At 38.3% G+C, this 20,752-nt stretch overlaps 1 protein-coding gene across 4 annotated transcripts in view; it reads left to right on the top strand.

Annotated features, from left to right (window-relative positions):
- Positions 1-433: 433 nt before the first annotated feature.
- LOC127633396 (cytohesin-1-like) overlaps positions 434-20,752 on the top strand; it is an 87,043-nt gene continuing 66,724 nt past the window's right edge. Inside the window, exons 1-2 of one of the 4 annotated variants that reach the window (XM_052112456.1) lie at positions 12,059-12,258; positions 12,403-12,523. In XM_052112456.1, the coding sequence (XP_051968416.1) occupies positions 12,445-12,523 (79 nt within the window). In that variant the 5' untranslated portion in view covers positions 12,059-12,258; positions 12,403-12,444. Of the gene's footprint in view, positions 696-9,421; positions 9,549-12,057; positions 12,524-20,752 lie in introns of those variants that run through there. The other 3 variants (XM_052112459.1, XM_052112462.1, XM_052112457.1) reach the window with 3 other exon arrangements.

The raw sequence follows: 20,752 nt of genomic DNA, 5'->3' as shown, positions 1-20,752 counted from the left end.
CAATTACATGGGAAGGAACAAAAAATAAATAAATAATAATTACAAAAACAAATCATGTATTTTTTTGTTTCAGGTGGGTGAGAACAGCAAACCTATGGCATTCCAGTCCAAATGCATTTATTTTATTTCTTTGCCAAGAAAAGTGAATTACATATTTACTACCGTACTTGTTTCAGTCTCTCAAAAGGATGGGGAGACTCCTGCTGGACAGAATTCAAATAAATAAATAAATAAATAAAAATACATTAAAAAAAAATAAAAAGAGGGAAAAATTGAGAAAAGGAAACATGACCGATGAGATAGATAAGCTACATAAAATATGTATAATTGCAAAAGCGTCTCACTTTAGTTATGTAGTTCCATTATAGAATCCTTCAGCAGGTTTGAGTCCATTTGATGTTCTTTTACAGCTTTAAAGACGATGGTTGTGTTTCAAAATCTACTAAGTTTCCTATATAGACGTAGGCGCGCGCAGCATTTCTGGGCAGTATCGGCGCGAGACGATACTGTCTTGTTAGGCAGCACACTGAGTTTTCATACACAGCCAATGTGTGTGCAGAATTTATCGTGAGTGGAACATAAATTACCTGGAGGTAAATAAACAGCGCAGTGGTGCAAGAGGCAAGTGATGTGGAGTGATATACTGTAGTAGTGAAAGACAAGAGCGTGTTGCAGGATGGAGGCGGACGATTATGGTAAGATTCAGTTTCTTTCTAGGTATGCCATTTGAGTTTCAAAGAAAGTACGAGTGAAAAAAATTACAAGTTAATGTAAACACATGGTGAATGGTGACAGTGATATGACATAACACCATGTCCTGACAGTGTACAGTAAGTTAGGACTCCTAAAAACGTTTTAACTGGCATTTATATCGGTCCCTGTTTGTCTCTATTTGCTTGTTTTTCTTTGTTAATGTGATTATTTCAAAGTTATTGTGTGTGTCAAAGTGTGATTTGCCCTCTCCTTGTGAGAGCTTCTAATTGTAGTGATGGGATGTGGATATGTCAAGGAGATTTAGTTAATTTATCATCATGTATACATGTAGATTTTGTTTCTACAGTATGTGGGGTATATAGTGACATATTTTGCTTTTTAATTTTTTTTGTTTAACGTCAGAGTAGCAGAAATGATGTTACAGGATTTCCTGTGTGAAAACAACAGACACCACAAATAGAGCTTGTAGAGGGCGGTTAAATGTGGGTGTCTGTTTTTGTATAAGGGTGAATACTTAATGTAAACTGGGAAAAGTGACAACTGTATAAAAGCAATGAAATGTACTGTGCTCTTGAAGTTTATACCAAACAGATTTCTTGTCTAAACTCATGGTAACCAGAAAATGAAATTCATGAGCAGCAGGAACTGCACCCCACCCACTTTAAATTCACAGAGTTCTACAATGTCTTTTCAAAGGCGACTTGTATCACATCAGAAATGACTTCTCATTACATTTAGTCACTATCACCACTATAAGTTGACATGTTTTGTGGTCTTGATGGTGGTCGCTGTGTGAATAATTACAAGAATCAATCAGATTTCACTTTGCAGTTCAGTCAATGGTATTTATTTCAGTGAATGTAATGTGAGCCTCTTTTGTCCCACTATCCACTGTGCCGGTCAATTTAAATCGATTTAGATGTTTGAGATTGTGTACAGTCAGCAAATAATGACCTGCTTACTGTACATTATCCTGCTTATTACACGACTAGTTATCAAATAAGTACATAAATGGACTTGAAATATTATTGTTGATATTATTTAATTAGGGGATGTGAACAGGTGTTTATTTTGTAAATATGTGAAGCTATTACATATTTATAAGCATAGTGGGCTTATTAAGAACACATGTGGGCTTAAATGGTACACATGTTCCTTATGAGCTTACTCCAGACTTTTCACATTTGTAGTTAAATATTGTAACTTCATTTTGTCAGTTTATGACAAAACATAAAAAGAATGTTTAGATGAGAGATTAATCTTTGATTTAATACTCGCTTTATTGGAAGGCTGTTAACATTTACATAAGAGAACATGTAAAACCTAGATTTAAGTGGGGAGTCACTTCAACTATTTAAGAAAAACAGAGTCCACAGAGTGTTATGTCATGAAACTAGCAAAGTTTAAGAAATTGGTTGCCAGGGACTGCAGTCAAATGTACAGTTGTGTGGTCATTATACAAACATATTTGACTACAGAATGCCACGATTGACCAGAACAATAGCAAAACACGGGTTCCTAGTATACTTGATTCTGATTGGTCAATAGCGCCATCTAACGCAAATCCCAAGTAGGAGTAGCCAGGTGTAGTAAATGGGAATGGAATCTCCAAAAGAGGGCGAAACTTCCAAACAGGGTTAGGGGCTCTGTATTGACCTGTTTCAGTGATGTCACTTTTCCCCGCAGCCGCCATATTTGTGACCATGAGTGGGAGTAAACAATGGCTGTGAATGGAAAAACACCCGAAAATGATATCAAGAAAAACATTAAAAATTGCTTTTGATTCAAGCTAAGTCTCAGGAAGCATTCATACAGGTCTGAAGACAACACAAATATTAGCTAATTGAACTTTCACGGATATACAGTACTGTGCAAAGTCATAGGCACATACGTTTCACAAAAGCATTTATCTTAAGATGGTTATTTATTTATAGCTTTAGTGTGTAAATAGGAAATATAAATGTTAGACTCCCAAGCATTACTTTTGCAAATAGAAAAGATTAGAACAGAAGAACAGGGAGCCCTGCAACAGATGTCATGGCCCCCACAAAGCCCCCCACTGAACATCATGTCAGTCTGAGATTACATAAAGAGACCGAAGCAATTGAGACAGCCTAAATAGATAGAAGAACTGTGATGAATTCTCCAAGATGCTTGGGACATCCTATCTGCCAAAAAAACGGTGTCCAGGTGTACCTTGGAGTATTGGGGCTGTTTTAAAGACAAAGGTGGCCACACCAGATTTAGCTTTATGTTTACTGGACTTTATATGACATTTAGTGATAAATGAAAACTATTTATGTCATTATTTTTGAAGACATCCTCACTATGCAAATTGTTTTTATAAGTGCCTAAAACCTTTGCACAGTACTATATAAAGATATTTTATCCATGATTCATCCACGGTTGCAGGTGAGTCTGATGTGCGACCAGTGAGTACAAATGTTCGTCGGCACATCACCGTAAACATCTGTCATTCAGAAGTTACAAATGTGTTTGTGTTGTCTTCTGGTCTGATTTAGTCACAATATAAAACAAATTTCTGTGATGATCCTGTCTGTATGAATGTAAGGGCTTCTTTAAACTCCTGAAGAAGGCATTTGTCACATCTCAGCGCAGCACAATGAAGGTATGGAATATTGGTCACAAACATGGCGGCACGGTCATACAGTGATGTCACATGGAACAGGACAAAAGATTTTTCATTTGGAAAGTTGTAGAAATGTTATAGTGGGGTTTTCTTTTGATGTTGGAGCAAATGGGTTGGCAAAAATTATATTTGCCGTGATATCCTATTCACTCACATTCACTGCTAGCATAGTTTACACTGCAATCGTTTACTTCACACTGCAACAGCAACTTTTGTTTTAATAAATACTCTCTCCTTTTCTACAATTTAGCAACCTTGGTGTCTGATTACTAAAAAAAGCATTGTATAATATTAGTCTTAAATGCAAATCATTGTGTGAAGCATGATTCAGACAGCATGTTGAGGCAGAGTTATCCTAACATCAGAAGAGGTGGCAACATGAACCTATTTATAACAGTTGGCTTTTCAGTGATGTACACTTAGTTCATTAAATGTAAAATGTACTTCTCTTGTCACATCTCACTGCCATGGTCAGCTTCTAAAACAATCCTTTATTCTCTGCCGAAACAAACCTTTGTATATGGAGAGGTATGTGGGAATGGGATATGTCTGTCATTGCCACAGTTACTGCTGCAGACGTGGCAAAGTGTCACATCCAGGAAGGAGCAAAGCTGCACAGGAAACCTCGGAGTTTGTCCTCATTTTACCTCTCAATGCAGTTTACTCCTCCCCGTCAGTCTGTTGCTCCAGTTAGAGATAGCAAGAGTCTTAAGGGAGGTTTGTTTTTCTTGTAGTTCTTCCTGCAAGAGTTTTTGCCGTCTATGCATTTTTAGGTTTACTAGTTTACAATAGCAACTGCTTATTTTAAAATACATTTAAGGCCGACCTGAGTTACTGTAAGGATAGTACTCGAAAGTGCTACTTTTATGTGATTTCTGCAACCACTTGCAGGCTTGCATTAATAGACAGATTAAATTTGTTTTATGTTGGCATAATTATATGTTGAATCATTTAAAATGATGGACAGAAAACAAAACATACTCTGTCAGATTTAGTAATCCAGATTACAAAAGAAAGAAATTACAGCAAGGTTGATGTTTTGGTTTGCCATTTTTAAGGTATAGTTCCTGCCACAATTATGTCATCCTTTACTCACTCTCATGTTGTTCCAAACCAGTATGATTTATTTCTTCTTTGTAGCACAAATGGAGATTTTAGGCAGAATGTTTGCCATGCAGGTATGAAACCTCTATTACTCCCATGAAGGGGAGTAAATTATGACAACATTTCCATTTTGGGTGAACTATCCTTTTAAAAACATATTATGCACTAACACAAAATGTCCATTAGGTGGCATCTAACTCCAAGAAATATCCAGTAACTCTTGTTCAATAGAAATTCAGATGTGCAATGTCAGATTTGTGGTAAAAAAAAATTACAGGTTTTTGAATAGCTAAATCATTAAACATTACTCCAAAATACAGTGTGTGGTAAAGGGGGAAAATATCACAGTGTTGAAACAGAAAGTGCAGGGACAAACGCATAACACATAGAAAAACCTACACAAACAGTGAAAACACAATATTTTAATTTCAATAAAAGCTAAATCTATGTAGACTTCAAATTTTGACTGATTTAAAAATGTAACAATGATGAATGGGGAGATTATTAGAGTTGATCAAATTGTGGGACTGTTAAGAATCCTGTTAATTATGTCAGAAGTCACAGGGACAGACATAGCACACAATTGGCACAGTTTTTAGCCCAAAACACTATTTGATGAATGGATGGATTGGAGGATGCATGACAGGAATAAAAAAGAGAGGAAACTGAGAGTCAAACGGATATAATTATACCAGTGTATGCTGAATTTGTTCCTAGTTGGCATAGTGACCATTCTGTGGCATGATGCTTGGGGTTTGTTGGCCAGTAAGTGTGCTTTTAAGTGCTAAGGACCTCTCATGCTAAAGTGCAGACCATGTCACTCACAGCACTGAGTGCACACAGCTCTCCAATGGAGGCTAGCTTGGGCTTATGGTACGTAGGCTGGTCTTTGAGTATCATCTGCCATTCTATCCATTGAAGTAAAGGCTTGCTGGCTTATAGTCTTGTTACCCACCTCTCATTCCGTAGGTTTGAGATCGGATCTTCCAAAAATATCATGCATGCCTTTAGTGCCACGTCAAACAGACAATCTGCATGCATTCTGAGTGCAATTATTGAGTGCAAATTTTACAAAATAGGCCTAGGAAGGTCATTTTCATTAGCCCTTTTTGTATATTCTGTGTTTGTTATCATTTCCTGCAAAGAGAATTGGTGAGGTTACTGTTTCACTGTGGAGTAAACAGATGTTTTACGGTGTGTCCCGAAATGACATGCTTTCCTTGGCTTTAACTTTCACATTCTCACTCAATCTCTCGCAAACAACATTATTGCAAATGTACTCCAACATACTTGTGTGTGATTTGACTTTTGATTAGTGACCTAGTGACCTATTCATTTTAATATAATAACTTTTTGTAATTGATCAAAATCCTGAACATTTCCAGGACAACTTGTCCTAATTTTCATTAGGGCTGGGTATTGATACAGATTTCCCAATTTGATTCCGATTCACAAGCTCTCAATTCGATTACAATGTCCCTTTTGCTTTCATATAAAAGACATTCAAGATGCTGACTACCACCCCTGGAGTCATGAGTTTGAATCCAGGGCGTGCTGAGTGACTTCAGCCAAAGCAACCAAACTGAACAGTTGCTAGGGAGGGTAGTCTCATATGGGGTTTAATTGTACAATTTGTACTGTTTACTAGTATTCACATTGATTTGTTCAACACATGCTAAAACCGTATTGTCTCTTCAACAATGCCGGCATTTCTGTAAAGAGCATCTGCAAATGAATGCATGTTAACTAAAGAGACTCAAACGGCATCATCACACCTGAGCAGTGCATAATTAGAATGAAATGTTTGTTTAGTTGTTTTTGATCAATAACTGACTGTAAAGAACAGAAAGGCTAAGAGACAGTTTTCAATGACAAATGGGTCACGTAGATTTTGTCTTTAGACGCTTTACGTGGAACAACTTTTACTCTCAACACACAGTGAAAGGATGTATCTGCTGAATACTCCACCACACAATCACTGGTGTGTGAAATCGAAACATTTACCATCCAGTTGACAAATACACAGGCCTACAATTTTGGCACATAGTGCAAAATGTGGTTGCAAATGCAAGTGATTTAGAGTAATAGATTGATCATGGGATTTAAAAATCAATGTTGAGATCGTTCAAATTAAGATTGCAATACATCTAAAAATCTATATTTTTACCCACCCCCATTTTAAATGTTTAAAATAAACTTTTGATTTTCAATATAGTCTCAGATTTGTGCACCCCGCTGCATACGTTTCAATATAGCAGGGATGCACTGAAATTTCAGCCACAGAAAGAGAAAAAAAAAAATCCCACCAAAAATCTTGACTAGAAATATTTCCCAGAAACCGTTACATTCACAGAATTGGCTATAATATCACAAAATAAACAAAACATAGAGAGACTACCCCGTAGGGGAAAAACACCATTCCACAGCCAGCAGGAATTCGGTGGCAGGGCTGCTGGAGAAGTGAAGCCTTGAGGTCCAGGCTTCAAACAGGAATCTCCAGGAACACAAAAAGACTGGCTGGCTGGCTGGCTGGCTGGCTGGCTGGCCGGCCGACCAACCGACCGACCGGAACATAACACATACCTACTACAATCTGCAAAAAAAAAAACAAAATTATACAGAATAGAAAACACATGGAGATTAAATAGGGAAGGAAATCAGGAGGGTAACAAGGGAAGGTTGTTGAGGCAAATAAACTAATAACGAGGTAACAAGGAGGCGGGGCTAAGACGTGAGACAGGAGAGCACATGTCCACATGGCACACAATCCTGATGGAAGCCATGTGCTCACACTAAACACAAATGACAAAACAGAAGAGCACATGGCAAATTAACACAATCATATGCCATGTTCTCAACACAAACACAGAACATGGATGTCAGGATCCTGCCACCAACCAATAAACATGACTGACTGAAGTGATAGGATCTTGACACAAACAAAGACAGACAGAGCACATGGCCAGGAAATGACACTGAGCCATGTGCTCAACACAAACAGAACATGGATGTCAGGATCCCGTCTCCAACCAATAAACATGACTGACCAAGGTGACAGGATCCTGACAGTTACTTTAAAATCCAGTAACAGAAACATTTGCAGCGAGAAAAAGCATTGTTGATGTTGCACATAAAAGTCCACATCCCCAGAAGGGAAGTGAACACTCTCTTGATCATTTGCACATTAAAGGGTTAGTTCACCCAAAAAACATAATTTACACACCCTCATGCCATACCAGATGTGAATGCATTTCTTTTATCTGCTGAACACTAACAAAGATTTGTAGAAGAATATCTCAGCGCTGTAGGTCCATACAATGCAAGTGAATGGGTGCCACCATTTTGAAGCTCCAAAATCCACATAAGGGCAACATAAAAGTACTTCGGATGACTTGTTAAATGACAGATGCTAAACGATAACTTTTATTGCTGCCATGTGAGCACTAATGCTGGTTGGCTGATTATCAACCTTTTATTGCTGACTTATGGAGCTCCTCTACTGTACTTATCTTCCTTTAAAATGTATTTCTGTTGTCTGTCATCCAAAACTTATAAATGTTATCACTAATGTAACCTGTCCCCTAATGTAAAATGTTCCCAGAGGCTGTAGGGAACAAATCTATGACTAAAGTGTTAAGTGACTCAATGTTCATACCCTGAGTGCATACATTGATCATATAGGTGATCACTGACAACTCAAAGTTCTTCTTGAATTTGTATATGCTGGTATAAGGCTTGGCGATTTGTATTGAACATTTTAAAATAAATTTGTGATTTGTTTTTTTAATGCCGCTAAAATTCAGCAACTTTGTAAATATTGCAATGATTTTAATTGTCTTGTTCTTTGGACATTAAGTTTCAAACAAATTTCAAGATAGTCTCATGACAACTCAACAAATAACTGATTACTTAATGAACAAATTTTATTACGCATTCAGTAATTATTAATACAAATGACTGTATGTTCATAACCAGTAATACGCTTCCCTCGTCTCGTTCCAAACTTTGATGTTTTTCTTTCTTCTATGGTACACAAAAGTCAATGTCCTATTATAATCATGCTTATGTTTAGGATTTGGGTAAGGATTTACACTTTAGTGTAATGTTTGGATTAGGGGTTAAACTTGGGAAAAAATCATAATAACATTGTTCAGTGATTTGTTTGTTTTTTCTCTATGGGAGTTAAAGTCTAGTAACTCATACCATTTTTTACAATTTCACCATCTAAGACTGTTTCCTAAAGACTGAGTCATTGCCTTCCTTGTCTCGTGACTCACGAGTATGAGAGCGACATTTTAATAGCTTTTCTCATTTAAATATCAATATCAAAATCAGTGTTCATTGGTAAGTTTGATGCAGTTCCATTAATCATTTTAAAGTGTCTAATTCAATGAATTGATTCATTATTAATTCATTTGATGAATTCGTGTCATCACTCAAAAATGTTTTTTAAATGTTCTGGCACAAAAAGTACATAAATATTGCTACTTCTTACTGTACTGTACAGCTAAATATTTGTGTATATAAATAAACTGTATTAGATATTTATTTAATTCTTCCTTACAGTTAATTTAGTGAGAAACAGTGTGGAAATACGGCATTGCTATTTTTAAATACAAATATTGAGATTTATTGCTTTTTCTATTTTGTATAGCTATATAGCTCAGTCCTAGTATATTTGTTTTCAAAGCTTGTGTAGTCTTAGTTAATTAACAGAACAACCAGACTTATCTGGGGCACATAATGCTGGAAAATATGATTTGAAAGAAAGTGTTTGTTGCAGAATTACGAAGCAGAAAATGTTCTTGGAATATTTTTTGACTGTAAACACAAGCATCTGACCATTATGGTTTTTCAACAGAATCCAGCCTTTCAGTTTCACAGTTCTTTGTGCCGAATGTAATAAGAGAATGAAAGACATCAATGCTTACACGACTGTGCTGATGCTGGGAAAGGCATCTGGCCGCTATAGCTCTTCCATTGTGTAGACAAATAGATTCTTGCCAAAATCCTGACTTTGCACCTCTCTTCTACTGTTCCTCTTCTTTCAAGGCATTTTCAGAACTACATGTGAGAAAAGGTAAACAATATAGTTGACAATTGACAATGTTTTGGTCTGATTTTTCTGATGCATATAAACTAGACTCATTCTGTATATTGATTGATTTCATTAGTGTCTAATAATGATGTTGGTTTGCTCTGTAACCGCCTTTGGTTTCTTCAGGGTCAGTTTTGTGGATTTTTCATTGTTTGATCTTGTTATTCTATATTAGCATGTCTGCAGACTTCTGCAGACTTGTCTTGGTAGATGGTAAATCACTTTGGATAAAAGCTTTAGCTTAATGTCATATTAAACATTTAAATTTAATTTGTTAATTGTATATTGTCCATTAACAAATTGCAGTTTTATATTTCTCTCAGGATGTGTAAGCAGCTGGAACAGCCAAAGAGATCAGTTGAGATCTGATTTAGTAACAATACTTGCTAGTAAATGTTACAATATTTCATCATAAATAAAATGTGCTTCAAGTGGTAGTCTAGTTTTATTTCAGAAATGAACCGTAACTAGTTTTACTCGAGTACAAAAAATTGTTTATTATTGCTAAATCAATCACACTTCATTAGTTAAAACCAGAAGTCATTTTAAGTGTCAGGACTGGTAGAAATTGTACCCAAATCAAAGTAACAGTCTGCTATTTTTTTGGTCTCTCTCTCTTTTTACATTGTACTTTAAAGGAAAAGCACTTAACCAGGGAGATAAACAGATTGTAAAAGAGTTTTAAATTATAGTGAAAGACTTTATACATTTAGTTAATTATCCTTTTGTAATTTAAAGGTCTAATTTAAAGGGATGGTGTGATAAATAAATGGGTGGAAAGGAAGCCGAGGAAGGGTGTGAATCAGCATAAGAGTCATAGAAGATAAAAAACAGAAACTTTATGTGGGATCTGGAAAGTTTTTGGTTTATACTTTCCAACAGGAACTCCCGAAAGTCTCCCCTCTGTTTAGGGAAGTTCCCAAATGTTTTGATGTTACAAAACATTGTCAAATGTAATGGTTTAATACTTACAGTTTGAAGAACAGAAAGTAGCAATTTGCACTGAAAGAGGGATTACTAAAAAAGAACCTTTGCCAGCGTCACACTAGCAGACTCAAAACAACTTGATTTTGGCTGAGGGTGTCTCACATGCAGATTGTTTTGCTGAGATCTCGTTCTCTTCAGTTGGATGTATGACACACTTGTGATTAAGAATGGTGGAGGGGTGACAGACATAACTCACCGTAGCTCTCTCTCTCTCTGATTCCCTGCCATGTGGAGCTTGCTGAAATAACAACACGTGTACTGCGTGAGTATAAACAGTTGTAAAAGAGTGATTGAGGATGTGATTAGTAGAGTAATATTACCTATGAGAAAAATGCTGTGATGATTTGCAACTAAGTGCAATGAAAACTTTCAGCTCAGCTTGACGTCTTGTCAGTTCATCAGTAAATGAAGAAGCTCATTGTTCACTTGAAGAAAACACAAGAACCCGCCCCAGCAGCAGAAAGATTTTTTTCTGTCATGTTGGATCCTTTTTTTGAGTTGCTGTAACCATTAACTCAACAGGGAGTCCTCCCGACGGTCAAGTGACTTATGACCTCCCGCTGGCAGATGCTAATGCGTGCTTCGTCACCCTCTGCCTAGCTGGTGATTATGTTAATAAAGCTCACACCTGAAAATCACTATAATGTTCGGCTAGTGTGGCGTTGCTTAGAGGGAGTAAGAGACATGCAACAAAGGATCAGAATAGCCTACAATCTAGAAAAGGCTTACCGGTACTTTTTGACAGTCTACCCTTTTATTTTAGGGTAATGTTCTGTTCCTGTTTCATAACTTGACACGTGACTGGCAACAAACCAGCAATTTTCACCGGTCTTAGGATTCAGCAGCCTTATCTCACAAAAAGTGCTTATTTTAAGGATAAAGTCATGCATGCCTTCAAGAAACATTGTAGTTGCAGTTCACATTCTTATTAAAGACATGTTCTCTAGCTTGCAAAGTTCTGCTTGTTGTATACTGTGTTTGCGTTACCTACCTAGTTATTTTCATATTGAAAGACTTTTCTCATCATATAAAATTGTTGCATCAAATGTCTACAAAAGCATTCCATGATTACTTTTACTTCAAGAAACAAGCAATTACTGTAGAGATGGCCACATGCACAATCACACTAACAAACACCTATACAACACAGATTTGGAGATATTGAATGCAGACTGATGATGTATTTCAGAGAGTTCAAAATGAACACAGCCTAACATTTCTGCAGGCATACATTTATAGTTTGGGGGTGGGCGATCTCATGATTCTCCATGAGTAAACATATACATGCCCTTGAAATCCACGCATGGCTTAGAAGCACAAGATTGTTGAGCTTTGACTAAACTGCCCTCTGTTCTGTTTGTGGGAGTAAGTGGGGAGGTGTTTTGGGAGGTGTTAATGAGCTTGTGCTTATGTCTATGGAAATCATTCTCTACCAGGCTATTTCAGTTCCACAGACTTAGAATAGAAATCAGAGATACTTATGGTGAGTGAAGGTGAAACACTGGGAGAGGTTTGAAAGAGAGGGAGGAGAGACAGGGTTCAGATGAGAGAGTGAGTAAGAGAGCTTGCGAGACCAGCGAACATCGGAGTGAAGAGATCAGTAGGAAGAGAGAGCAGTGCTGGTGGATTTCTGTTGCCGTTTTAGGTTTTTGCTTTGAAATCTGTGCCTTCTTGTTGGAGAGTTCAACACAAAGAAAAAACGAAAGTAAATTAATGATAAAGACTATCATTACATAAGTATTTACTCAAGTTTCTACTCAAATTCTTCTTTCGACAAAAAGGGAAGCAGCTTTTTGTTTTCTCTGCATTTGCTAACAGACTTCTGATATTTGCTCACTATCACTCAAAGTGGAAGAGGGCTAGGTTTTGTGCACAGTTTTACCGGTGAGCTATGGGGACGGTGAGTGAACTCTGTGCCTCCAGCTTTCAGGCATTCCTGTGTCCCACGGTTTGCCCGCCCACTCCAGCAGGTGGGTCTGACTTTATGTGTGCATGTGTTTGTGAATTAGAGTATGTCCATTTTTAAATGTCAAATCCTCTGTTTATAGTTTTTTTTATTAGATGTGCTCATATTGCTAGGTCATGGTTTCATAATGAATCATCTGAGGTCTTTCTGACTTGGTGGTAGATCTACAGTAAAATTATTCTGTTACTGAATGTTTTATCTGCCTATCATTTTTGCTGTGGTGATAAGTAGTGTCCCTGGATTGTGGAAGTGTTTGAGTGAGAGAAACTGCCGTCAGTGCTCATGCAATGTGGTATGTGAAAAAAATAATTTGTTTTCTTGATGGAAAGTTGTTGGTGGATGCTGAGCTGTTAGAAATATATTTTTTTGTAGACACAATTACAGCTGCAACACTACAAAGTCAGACACAAGTATCATTTAGGTCAGACCCAATTCTGAAAAATCTACCTCTTACCCACTGAGCTTGTCATCTTCATAATTATCATCAGTAGCAGGGGCGGACTGGCCATCGGGAGAACCGGGACTTTTCACGAAGGTCCGGCCGCGATAAGCTGGAATGGGCCACCTGCAATTTGTAGTCCACCTGCGCTGTTTCTTAATGTTTTTAGTCCTGCATTCCTCTGTTTGTGTGTGTGTTTGACTATTTGTTTATTTTAACACCTCTCTTAATGTGTTTATGCATGTTTGTTGCTCATCAGTGCTTAGTGTGAATTAAGTGATCGAGCTGATGAGACAATTACTAGATGAGGGAATGAGGGGGAGAATATCTGAAAGTCTCTGAAAGAGTTTTAGAGAAAGACAGAGGGGTAGATTTAGATCTGATTGAAACTTTATTGGTTTATTTTGCTCTTGACATCAAAACACAAATGCAATTAATAATGGAACTTATGAAAATGTTATGCCATAAACAGTATTTTCATCCCATTTGTGACAAAATCCATGCAGTCAAATCACCCAGCTGCCATATCACTCTGTGGCTTCAGACTGGTTACCCACTGATGTTAAGCAGGGCTGAGCCTGGCTAGTACCTGGGTGGGAGTCCTCCAGGGGAAACTAATGCCTTGTCCACACTAATACGTTTTCGTTGGAAAACGCATCTTTTTCTCTCCATTTTGGCCTTCCTTCCACACTGAGATGCCATTTTTGTCCGCGAACATTTAGCTTTTTGAAAATGCACTCCAAAGTGGATACATTTGAAAATGCCATTTTCACATTGTAGTGTGGACTGTGAAAACAGAGGCATTCAAAAATGATGATGCATTTTTAGTCATGTGACCCATTCAGTCCAAAACAAGATGGTGGACAACGTTGTATCGCAGTTGTTTTGGTTACAATCCAGTTTGATTGCTTTGTAAAAGATTAATGTCAATTTGTACATACTTCAGCTTACATTTCTTCAAAGGAGACGGGATGTTTACTTGCATTTACTTTATGTTCTGCGGCGGAACGTGAGGACAGTTGTGTTTCAGAGCGGAGATTTTGGGTGAGACCTGGACGCACCCGTGCGTGGTGGGATAATTCTGTACATTACATTTTCGAGGAGTGGCCTGCGATATCTCCGATATTTCTTTTAAAATTACATAGGAGAAATAAAAATTGACGAAAATGAGACTATTCAATTAATTTGAATAGCATAGCTAGATAAGTTGTTCTTGAAAGTATTCAATAAGGAATGTTTGAGTTCAAATTGAAGAATATGTTTTTTGATTACAGATTTCTGTGACTGGGCAAAATCTGAGCACAGTTTGAGATTTTTTTAGGAAACATGTTAGATTACTGAATTGTTTTTGTTTTGTTTTTGTTTTTGCTCATGAAAAAAATCAGAGAGCAGGACACATAAGCGAGTCTTCATTTGCTCCCAGTTTGATCTTATTGCTGTGTAGCATCCAATCATTGAGATCTCGCTAACATTTCTTTCCTATGGGCAAAAGCAATGACACAGTGGTTGGTGCACGTGCTTGTGGCAGCTGCTTGTACTAAAGTAGTGAAAAGCCCATTAGTATTTGATTTTAAAAGGTCAAGCTCCTCTAAAGGACTTCTTATGTATTCTTTGTATTTCTAAGTTTATTCCAATGCCAATCATATGATTTTCTCATTGTTGTTACAGTATGTGGCTCTATGCGGTGAAATGGAATAATGAACACACTTTTGTAATGGAATGTGTGAGTTAATATATCATCCATAGTATGACATACTATATAATCAATATGTGGATTAAAGAACATTTTCCTAACTTGTGAAATGCAATATCTGACCCGGACATACTTCACCCCTGGGGGAGTTTACCCCACACTATCTGGCAAGTGTTAGCATCCCACCCATTCTCTCTCTCTCTCTCTCTCTCTCTCTCTCTCTCTCTCTCTCTCACACACACACACACACACACACACACACACACACACACACACACACACACACACACACACACACACACACACACACACACATATGTTGTGTTTCCATGTTTTATGGGGACTTTCCATAGACATAATGGTTTTTATACTGTACAAACTTTATATTCTATCCCCTAAACCTAACCCTACCCCTAAACCTAACCCTCACAGAAAACTTTCCGCATTTTTACATTTTCAAAAAACATAATTTAGTATGATTTATAAGCTGTTTTCCTCATGGGGACCGACAAAATGTCCCCACAAGGTCAAAAATTTCGGGTTTTACTATCCTTATGGGGACATTTGGTCCCCACAAAGTGATAAATACACGCTCACACACACACACACATACACACACACACACACACACACACACACACACCATAAACACTTTACCCTGCTTTATGCCACATTCATCAGAAGAATATCACCTGACTGCTTTTATTAGGTTCAAGGTTGTAAGTTCAAAGCCCTTTATAGGTGATTCAAGAAATTTGGGGTTACTTGGGTTTCTATTGAACAAGATACTCCCTAGTAATGAACTAAAATTTGCATTAGATAGGGAGCTTTCTGCTAAACACAGTTTATCAGGGTGTTCATACAGAAATTGTGGCTTCTTTCTCAGTAAGATACTGTATAAGCATGTTATGATTCTATTTTAGGAAGTAACTTGTTATGCATCATTACCAGGCCACTTTTGTTCAGAAACGTTGACAGAAAATGGTTTAGTGCACCCTCTTTCATTTCTCCAGAGTTTGGCAAAGGACAGCTTTTTTCAATCCAGTAAAGTGGGAGGTCATTGACTTTGGATGTTTTAAGAAGAATTTGTTTCCACAACTTTCATGCAGTCACCTTAGAATGGCAGCATGAACTTCTTACAATATCCCTGGACAGTTGCGTAACTACGGTAGTGCAGGGTGTGCAGTCGCACTTGGGCCCAGGAGAGATGGAGTCCCGAAAGCAGAGGCGGACTGGTCACCGGGAGAACCAGAACTTTTCCTGATGGGCTGGCTGCGAAACAGGGCCACAATATGCCAAAGTGGGCTGTGATATAATGAAGGGGGCCACGAAATGGTGCCGCAATATGCAGACAGGAACTGGACAGGAACTGAAACACAACCTAGAGAGTCTACATTGAGAGACCCAATTACTGTGTGACTAAAGCTTTTTACTGTAGAAGTACTAGTGTGCTTGTATGTGTGTATGAATATATTTGTGTATGCGAGACATGAGCTTCAAGTAAAAGTAACGTAGTTCATCTAAGTTAGTCATCTTTTGCTGGAATGGGTGTAGCCAAACTTTTTTCGCCCCAGATATGAACGGAGAACAGAGGCTAACTCCTGGTTGGACATTACCGGGGGTATTAATCAAATCAAATCCAATCCCTTTATTGTCACTCAACCATATATACAAAAGTACAACAGTGGGTGAAAGTCTTGAGTGCGTTTCCAAGCAACATAGCAGTATGACAATTACAATTACTGATTTACACATAACACAGTTTACACATCTGTCACACAACACAATACACACCAAATAATATACAATATACAGTATACTCAAAATAAGAAGACTGTATACAATAAAAATACACTGGGTGGCTGGAGTCTCTGATGATCCTTCAAGCTTTTTTCACACACCACCTGGTATAGCTGTCCTGGAGGCAGGGAAGCTCACCTGCAATGATATGTTTGGCAGTTCGCACCACCCTTTGCAGGGCTTTGCGGTTGATGGTGGTGCTGTTGCCGTACCAGGCAGTGATGCAGCCAGTGAGGATGCTCTCTACAGTGCTGGTGTAGGACCATGCGAGGATGTGGTGGTTCATTCCAAACTTCCTCAGCCATCTCAGGAAGAAAAGGAGCTGGTGAGCCTACTTCACAATGGCCTCAGTGTGGACGGACCATGTGAGTTCCTCAGTGATATGGACACCAAGGAACTTGAAGCTGCTGACTCTCTCCACCGGTGCTCCATTGATGGTGATGGGGCTGTGTTCTTGTGAAGTCCACCACAAGCTCCTTGGTCTTGCTGATGTTGAGGGAGTGTTTGTGCTCCTGACACCAGCGTATCAGAGTGTGCAGCACAGAGCAGATGTAATCTCTGATAAGTCTCTCAAAGCACTTGCTGATGATGGGGTCAGAGCTACAGGACGGCAGTCATTTAAGCAAGTGATTTTGATTGCTTTGGTATAGGCACAATGGTGGACATTTTAAAGCATGTGGGGACTACAGACAAGGTGAGGGAAAGATTGAAAATGTCTGTAAAAACACCAGCCAGTTGGTTCACGCACTCTCTGATGACGCGGCCTGGAATGCTATCTGGACCCACGGCTTTACAGCTATTCACCCGTCGGAAGGTTACATCCGCTTCAGAGACGGAGAGTGAACTAAACCCTGTAGTTTCAGCCACGAGAGCTCTCTCCGCGAGGGTGGTGTTATTTCCCTCGAAATTATGATAAAAATATTTAGCTCATCTGGGAGAGAGGCAGCAGTGTTCATGGCAGAGTTTTTATTCCCTTTAAATAATCAGAATACCAGAGAGGTTTTTCAATCTCTCCGCTCAGTGCATGGAGAACCCAGCGGGTTCGATTGCTGAGTCTGGAATCTCCGCAGACATCCAAGTTTCAGTAAGGCAGATAATGCAGCAGTCCCTCGTCTCTCATTGGAAAGAGATCCAGTTTACAGATTTTTTTATCCAAGACTGAACATTTGCCAGTAGAAAACTGGGTAGCGGTGGTCGAATTGCGTGACGTCTGATGAGAACGGCAGCTCTCCTTCCCCTTTTCCAGCTGCGTTTCTGTGGCTGGGCTGCCCAGACAAAGGGCTCCATTGTCATGGTAATGGGCGGGTCGGCATTGAGGTATTTAAAGTCTGGTTTTTGGTGTGCTATTGCAGAACCAATGTCCAAAAGTGTTTGTCTATCGTAGACAATAAGCCAGACAACATCCAAGACAAAAAACATAGGAATTGTAGACAAAACAAACAAAAACCTGCAGCATTGGTTTGGAGCTCGCAACGCAGCAACCATACTTTGCGTCATCTTGAGCAATGTCTATTAGAGAGTTAGTGAGCAAGTTAGACGTGAACTACCACAGACAGCAGCCGTAATGTTAAACTTGTAATTATATAATTATATAAGACTCTTGAGATCGATAATTTTGTTACATAGTTTTAGGTAAAAGCCAGCCCATACCCTTACCAAAACAATAATGTTAAATAGCAAGTTAGACGAGCATTACCGTGGATTGCAGACGTAAAATTACCGTTTGAAAAAATAAATCCATCTCCACACTTGATCACTAAACATGATAGTAAGAACAACAATCAATCGGCATAATTCTACACAATTTTAGGTAAAAGTGGACCCGCAGCTGACTAGCAAAATTATTTAAAAACAAAAACATTAGCTAGCAGGTTAGCAGAGGCCTATAGCTGTGCACTGGGTGTACACCATAACTACAACACAAAACTCCACATTTGAACTCTCAGTAGCAGATAATTCCACAAATAATCAAACATACTTACAGGTTGTGATCCTGAAGTGCCTGATTGTCCCAAAGAATTGGGAACTGCACCATCTTTCAGGAGTAACCATCTTGAAAACCCAGCATTGGTTGTGGTTGTACAGCAGAGGAATAGTATACATTTTAATCACTGATACTTCAATTTGTCTGCCTTTGGAAGTCCAAACAAAGAAGTTTTGCTTTCGCTGTGAAGAAAACAGCATCTTCTCGACATGGCGACAACACTAACCCAACTCATCCTGCTGGCGGGCCAAAGTAGCCCTTAGGCAGGCATTATGCCAATGTTTTACATAGTGATGTAGATACTTTACAGAAGAAATGGCTGGACTACAAACCAGCCGTTTCTTGTAGTTCTTGAGCAGTGTTGTCTGTGGGAGAGAATAACTCCCTTTTGCATGGAATAAAAAGAAATGAAACAGGTTGAGGAGTGTGAATGTGGGAATGAGAGATTGGAGAGACTTTTTGAAGTGCTGTTCTGTGTGGAGGAAGTAGATTGCATATAAGTGTAATAATGAGAGTTTCATCTGTCATATACTTTTATGTGCACACACGCGCATGCAAGCACGCATGCACACACACACACACACACACACACACACACACACACACACACACACACACACACACACACACACACACACACACACACACACAATGTGATTCAGAAGCCGCAGGCTGGGTTCTGGGCTCAGTGATTACCAATGCTAATCTTGATGAGTCAATAATTCAATCAACATTTCTGTGGATGAGTAGTGTTTATCATCACCTCCTCCACATTCCTGAGACTCTGTGTGCAGCTAATGAAGAATACTTTTAAAGATTTCAGGATTTAATGTCTGTGCATTTGTGATGCAATATTTTTGTATGTTTTCCTGATCAAGATACTTTTGTTCATGTCCAGAAAGAGTGTTTTTGTAACACCTCTGTTACTCACTGTGAAGTGATATTCTAGTCTAAGCAATTGCGCAAATGCAGATGTGAATGGTTGTCTTGTGCATTACAAGGATTCTATTATATCTGTAGCAATAACCAACCTAGGTACATAAATCCCCTTTTCCTCAGACATGGGGTTCCCCAGTCTGAGAGAATGAGGGAGGAATGTGGCAGTCGTGATTCCGCACATTAGCCCTCGAGAGGGATAAAGGCCAACCAAAGATGGTAGTGCAACAGAGACAGATTTACGGACAGTTGTCCGACACCTGTGTGTGTGTGTGTTTGTCTTTTTTTATTCAGTTTATAATTAAAATATGATTTATATTGTCAAGCCGGTTCTCGCCTCCTCCTTTCCATTAATCCCTTTACAATATCACTGAAGAATTAGTGAGAACTACTAAATATGGATCCAAGGGTTATGTTCATTATTTTTCAGAGCAGAGTCATGCCTCCCACTTGACACCCACTCATATTGGTCACCAATGAGTTCAGAGATCCCGGCCCTGAGCATACAAGAATACAGAAGCAGATCAAAGGGATTGCCTGACATATAAACCCATTGCATATGTGAGCAACGACAACTATAGCATAAACGTTGAGAGAGAGATCATGTTATGAGTCATGGATGAACTAGATCTGACTTTATATGTCAAAATGAGTCGAATGTGTAATGAGAATTTAAAAGAATATTCCGGGTTTAATAGAAGTTAAGGTCTATCGACAGCATTTGTGGAATAATGTTGATATCCAAAAAAAAATATTATATATAAAAAAAAAAAAGTTTATTTGTTCCTCCTTTTCTTTAAGAAAAGCAAAAATCTGGGTTACAGTGAGGCACTTACAATGGAAGTAAATGGGGGTCAATTCGTATATGTTAAAATGCTTACTGTTTCAAAAGTAAAGCCAAAAGACATAAACAATATGTGTGTTAACATGATTTAAGTGTAATTCATTCACATACTTATCTTTTCCAATTTTACCACTTCATTGCCATGATGACATACAGTAACTCCACAAGCCCTTAAACTTCTATAAAAATGTACTTTAAAAAAAAAAAATACAGAAGAATTAATGCAAGTGCTTTCATAAAATTATAAGCTTCACATTTTTCACAAATATTGGCCCCATTTACTGCCATTGAAAGTGCCTCCAACTTCCATTGAAAGTGCCTCCATGTTCCCACAATTTTTATATTAATTTGCATAATTTATATTGAACCGTGAATATTCTTTCATTTACTCACCCTTATGTCAGTCCAAAACTGCTACAACATTGTTTATTCTGCAGAACATCAAACCTCATTACTCCTTGTGCATCTTGTGACCAAATGTCATGACGTCATGTTGCGAGATAGTAATTGAGATTTGGTCGTGAGACTCACGGATCA

This window comes from Xyrauchen texanus, chromosome 40 (genome assembly GCF_025860055.1).
Source record: "Xyrauchen texanus isolate HMW12.3.18 chromosome 40, RBS_HiC_50CHRs, whole genome shotgun sequence".
Taxonomy (NCBI): domain Eukaryota; kingdom Metazoa; phylum Chordata; class Actinopteri; order Cypriniformes; family Catostomidae; genus Xyrauchen; species Xyrauchen texanus.
The sequence above is the reverse complement of the archived record's forward strand: the minus strand, read 5'-3'. Positions and strand labels throughout refer to the sequence as shown.